At 56.3% G+C, this 5,926-nt stretch overlaps 1 protein-coding gene across 4 annotated transcripts in view; it reads right to left on the bottom strand.

Annotated features, from left to right (window-relative positions):
• Positions 1 to 200: 200 nt before the first annotated feature.
• The window catches only part of LOC144739262 (SAGA-associated factor 29-like), an 11,681-nt gene continuing 5,955 nt past the window's right edge, over positions 201 to 5,926 (bottom strand). For 2 of the 4 annotated variants that reach the window (XM_078622230.1, XM_078622228.1), the window contains exons 8-10: positions 3,920 to 3,955; positions 882 to 1,044; positions 201 to 507 (exon numbers count right to left, since the gene is read on the bottom strand). In XM_078622230.1, coding sequence (XP_078478356.1) covers positions 391 to 507; positions 882 to 1,044; positions 3,920 to 3,955 — 316 coding nt within the window. In that variant the 3' untranslated portion in view covers positions 201 to 390. The remainder of the gene's footprint in view (positions 508 to 881; positions 1,045 to 3,919; positions 3,956 to 5,926) is intronic. The other 2 variants (XM_078622229.1, XM_078622231.1) reach the window with 2 other exon arrangements.

Genomic DNA, 5,926 nt, shown 5'->3' with positions numbered 1-5,926 from the left:
TAGGCGGTGAGTAGTTGGTGAGTAGGTGTGTAGGTATGTCGGTGAGCAGGTCAGTCGGTGAGTAGTCGGTGAGTCAGTGAGGTGGTGAGGGGCCAGTGAGGAGTCGGTGAGGATGCGGTGGTGAGGTGAGGAGGTGGTGAGGAGGTGGTGAGGAGGTGGTGAGAAAGTGGTGGTGAGGAGGGGGTGGTGAGGAGGGGGGTGGTGAGGAGGGGGGTGGTGAGGAGGGGGTGGTGAGGAGGGGGTGGTGAGGAGGAGGTGGTGAGTAGGGGGTGGTGAGGGGGTGGTGAGGAGGAGGTGGTGAGTAGGGGGTGGTGAGGAGGGGGTGGTGAGGAGGAGGTGGTGAGTAGGGGGGTGGTGAGGGGGTGGTGAGGAGGAGGTGGTGGTGAGTAGCTACTTCTTCTTGGTCTCCCGGCAGGCCACCACGTATCTCTGTGCGACGGTGAGGGGTGGTGAGTAGCCATCGGCGTAGGAAGTGTCCTCAAACAGCACCGAGTAGTCCTCCTGCGGCTACTCACACACACAGGTCACCCCGCGTGAGTGAGTGTGTGAGTGAGTGTGTGAGTGAGTGAGTGTGTGGCTGTGTGAGTGAGTGAGTGGCTGTGTGAGTGAGTGAGTGGCTGTGTGAGTGAGTGAGTGTGTGAGTGGCTGTGTGAGTTAGTGTGTGAGTGAGTGACTGTGTGAGTGAGTAGCTGAGTGAGTGAGTGGCTGTGTGAGTGAGTGGCTGTGTGAGTGAGTAGCTGTGTGAGTGAGTGGCTGAGTGAGTGGCTGAGTGAGTGAGTGGTTGTGTGAGTGAGTGGCTGTGTGAGTGAGTGGCTGCGTGAGTGAGTGACTGTGTGAGTGACTGAGTGAGTGGCTGTGTGAGTGAGTGACTGAGTGAGTACCCTGTGCGGTGGAGCGTGGATGAGCGCGCGATAGAAGCAGGTGGTCTGTGGGTACAGCGCCAGCACCAACTGGTCTTTCTGGAACAGCGACTCGGGGTCCGTCTCCGGATTGGCCTTCCACTGAGGCAGCGGGATCACTCGGCGGCGAGACAAACTGTGTCGTCTGCACGCGAAGACACGGGGAGACACGGGGGAGACACGGGGAGACACGGGGAGACACGGGGGAGACACGGGGGAGACACGGGGGAGACACGGGGCGACACGGGGGAGACACGGGGGAGACACGGGGAGACACGGGGGGACACGGGGAGACACGGGGAGACACGGGGAGACACGGGGAGACACGGGGAGACACGGGGGAGACACGGGGGAGACACGGGGAGACACGGGGGGGGACACGGGGGAGACACGGGGGAGACACGGGGGGGCGGGGGCACGGAGAGACACGGGGAGACACGGGGGAGACATGGGGAAACACGGGGGAGACACGGGGAGACACGGGGAGACACGGGGGAGACACGGGGAGACACGGGGAGACACGGTGAAAGGGGACATGGCTGAAACAGGCTGTGCTGTCTTCACATACAGGACACAGACACATATTGACACACACACACAGTCACACACAGTCACACACACAAACACACACACATACACACACAAATAGACACACACACAGACACAGACACACACACAGAGACACATACACACACAAATAGACACACACACACACAGACAACAACAACAACCGCCATTCGCCACTAAGTGGCGGTGACGTCACCACGACGCTTGTGCCAGGCCATGTGCACCTTGAGGCCACGTGAAGTGTCGAACGCCCGCTGGCAGGAGGTCACGGGGCAGACCCAGGTGCCACGGGTCGACTGACCGAGATGACCGAGATGACTGGCTGATGCACCACCTGTGCCCCCTACTGTGCCAACTTGCTGTGCTTTAGCCACCCGGCGCTCCGCTCGTTGTTGTGAGCGTCGCTCCTCCGCCCTCCGTTGTTGTTGGAGGGCGACTGCCTCCAACTGCCCAGTAGCGTCCTTCACGAGCCTCCTCCACTGAGGCCGATCTTGACACCGCTGGTACCAGTCATCGGCAAGTCCACTCAGCTCCACGTCCTCCTGTACCACATCACTCCATCTCTTCTCTAGCCCGTGCCGCGCCCGTTTAGCCCCCTCGATCCGGCCGAACAAAAGCTGTTTAGGCATGCGGTGGCTGGGCATGCGGGCTACATGACCCAGCCAACGCAGCCTTGCCTGCCGGAGGAGCTCACTGATGGGACTTTGCCCAGATCTTTCAAGGACTTGTGAGCTCCTCACACAATCCAGCCTGGTTAAACCCAGGATGGATCGTAGGCAGGCCAGCCTAAATGTTTCCAACCGGCGAAGATGCTCCACTAGGGGGGTCCACGTTTCGCAAGCGTAGAGAAGGAGGGAATGACCGTGGCCGAGAAGACCTGAAGCTTCGTGCGGAGCGACAGACCAGGTAGCTTCCACACAGCGTTACGCAACCGATGAAAAGATATTGCCGCTCGACTGATTCGGAGTGAGACCTCTGCTGATAAACTGGAGCTGGTCATGAGCACACTGCCCAGGTATGGGAAACTCTCTACTCTCTCCACAACTGCCCCATCACCGATTGGGAGTTGTGGGGGCGGAGTGCCCGATGGTACAAAATACCCAGGCAGGTGCTTAGTTTTGGTGGGGCTGATGGCAAGGCCCCACCTCTTAGTGGCACACTCCAGTCTCAGCAGCAGCGTCTCCAACTCCTCTTCTGAATGAGCAGCTATTACCAAATCATCGGCATACATAACGTGGTTGACCAATAGGGAGCCATCCCTTGATCGCACCCGGGCGTCGATCAGCCTCCCATTATATCTGTACCAAATGGTAATTCCCCCGGTACAGCTATTGAAGGCTTCACGAACTACGCAGTCGAAATAGATGTTAAATAATGTGGGAGCCAGAGGACATCCCTGTCGCACCCCAAGGTGTACAGGGAAAGGCTCCGACTCCCGGCCACGTAGTTTTACCCGGGCCCGCTCACCATCATGAAGGTCCTTAATGATCGTGAGCAGAGGGTCAGGGGACTCCGAAAGCACGAAGAACAACCCAGAGCCCAGTCCTACTGATGGTATCATAGGCCTTGACCAGGTCAATAAAGCAGAGATGTAGGTCTTTTTGGAATTCCCTACACCTCTGCTGTAGCAGACGGACAGAAAATATGGCATCTGTGCAGGACCGCCCTTTCCTGAAACCACATTGGGGCTCCGCAAGCCTCTCCTCAGCATGCCTAGCAAGGCGATGTTGAATAATCCTTGCCAGGACCTTACCCGGCACACTGAGGAGTGAGATGCCCCTGTAGTTGTTACAGTCTGTGCGGTCCCCCTTCTTAAAGAGGGGGACCACCAGGGCATCCTTCCAGTCCTGCGGAACCCGTCCAGTGGTCCAGACTGTTGTTATGATGTCAAATAGGGCAGTCTGTGCACAAACGCCACCCTCCCTCAGCATTTCGCCTGGGAGATCATCTCTGCCCGGTGCCTTCCCTGGTCTCAGACTCCGGATCGCCCTCAGTACTTCCTCAACAGCTGGTACCTCAGCCAGCCACTCACAGGGGGTGACCTCTTCCAATATTTGAGGCACCGCAGCCTCAGCAGGGTTATCCCCACTTTGTGCCATGATGTTTTCCTGGCTGAGAGATTTTCCCTCCCCCAGGACCTCACAGAAATGCTCAGCAAATCTGCAAACCTGTTCCTGGGGGTCGGAGATTGGATCACCGTTTTTTCCTCTAATGATGGTAATAGGTGTGGCGCTGCAGGTTACTTTTTTGATGGAGTTAAATAGTGATTTGTGATCGCGGGCCACTGAGGCAGACACACAGACACACACACAGACACACACACAGAGACACATACACACACAAATAGACACACACACACAGACACACACACACACACACAGACACACACACAGAAACACACACACAGACACAGACACACAAATAGACACACATACACACACACACAGACTTACTCTTTCCCTTCTTCGTCAATGTCGTCCACCTCGTACCTGCGGGAGACACAAACACACACACAGACACACAAACACAGACACAAACACACACACACACAGACAGCCTCGCTCCTACTCTCTGGCGTGGGGGGGGGAGAGATCGAGCGTGTCTGTATGTGTTGTCTGTGTGTTGTGTGTGTGTCTGTGTGTGTCTGTGTGTGTCTGTGTGTGTGTCTGTGTGTGTGTCTGTGTGTGTGTCTGTGTGTGTGTCTGTGTGTGTGGTCTGTGTGTGTGTCTGTGTGTGTGTCTGTGTGTGTGTCTGTGTGTGTGTCTGTGTGTGTGTCTGTGTGTGTGTCTGTGTGTGTGTCTGTGTGTGTGTCTGTGTGTGTCTGTGTGTGTGTCTGTGTGTGTCTCTGTGTGTGTCTCTGTGTGTGTCTCTGTGTGTGTCTCTGTGTGTGTCTCTGTGTGTGTCTCTGTGTAAGGGGAGCGGTAGTGTGGCGGTTAGCGCGCTGCGCTATGAACTTGGCGACCCGGGTTCGATTCCCGCTCTACGGCCAACACCAGTGACGATTATCTGAACCGGTCCTGGGCCTCCCCTAGGTCGACTCAGCCTTAAATGAGTTCCTGGTGCGGTGTGTGAACATCGCCACTGGGGAGACAAAGGCGGTCGGGCGTGGTGCTGGCCACCCACCCCCTCGTGTACCGTTCCGGCCTTCATAGGTGCTCGCTAACAGCACTTGCCCCTACAGTCTGTTAAAGCTATATGGGGGATCTTTTTATCTTTGTCTCTGTGTGTGTGTGTGTCCTGGCAAGGATTATTCAACATCGCCTTGCTAGGCACGCTGAGGAGAGGCTTGCGGAGCCCCAATGCGGTTTCAGGAAGGGGCGTTCCTGCACAAATGCCATATTTTCTGTCCGTCTGCTACAGCAGCGGTGTAGGGAATTCCAACAAGACCTACATCTCTGCTTTATTGACCTGGTCAAGGCCTATGATACCATCAGTAGGCCTGGGCTCTGGGTTGTTCTTCGTGCTTTCGGAGTCCCTGACCCTCTGCTCACGATCATTAAGGACTTTCATGATGGTGAGCGGGCCCAGGTAAAACTACGTGGCCGGGAGTCGGAGCCTTTCCCTGTACACCTTGGGGTGCGGCAGGGATCTCCTCTGGCTCCCACATTATTTAACATCTATTTTGACTGCGTAGTTCGTGAAGCCTTCAATAGCTGTACCGGGGGAATTTTCATTTGGTACAGATATAATGGGAGGCTGATCGACGCCCGGGTGCGATCAAGGGATGGCTCCCTATTGGTCAACCACGTTATGTATGCCGATGATTTGGTAATAGCTGCTCATTCAGAAGAGGAGTTGGAGATGCTGCTGCTGAGACTGGAGCGTGCCACTACGAGGTGGGGCCTTACCATCAGCCCCACCAAAACTAACCACCTGCCTGGGTATTTTGTACCATCGGACACTCCACCCCCCACAACTCCCAATCGGTGATGGGGCAGTTGTGGAGAGAGTGGAGAGTTTCCCATACCTGGGCAGTGTGCTTATGACCGGCTCCAGTTTATCAGCAGAGATCTCACTCCGAATCAGTCGAGCGGCAATATCTTTTCATCGGTTGCGTAACACTGTGTGGAAGCTACCTGGTCTGTCGCTGCGCACGAAGCTTCAGGTCTTCTCGGCCACGGTCATTCCCTTCCTTCTCTACGCTTGCGAAACGTGGACCCCCCTAATGGAGCATCTTCGCCGGTAGGAAACATTTAGGCTGGCCTGCCTACGATCCATCCTGGGTTTAACCAGGCTGGATTGTGTGAGGAGCTCACAAATCCTTGAAAGATCTGGGTAAAGTCCCATCGGTGAGCTCCTCCGGCAGGCAAGGCTGCGTTGGCTGGGTTAAGTAGCCCGCATGCCCAGCCACCGCATGCCTAAACAGCTTTTGTTTGGCCGGATCGAGGGGGCTAAACGGGTGCGGCACGGGCTAGAGAAGAGATGGAGTGATGTGGTACAGGAGGACGTGGAGCTGAGTG

This window comes from Lampetra planeri, unplaced genomic scaffold (assembly GCF_965212315.1).
Source record: "Lampetra planeri unplaced genomic scaffold, kcLamPlan1.2.h2 scaffold_139, whole genome shotgun sequence".
Lineage (NCBI taxonomy): Eukaryota > Metazoa > Chordata > Hyperoartia > Petromyzontiformes > Petromyzontidae > Lampetra > Lampetra planeri.
Note: the sequence above shows the minus strand (reverse complement) of the source record. Positions and strands in the feature narration are given on the sequence as shown.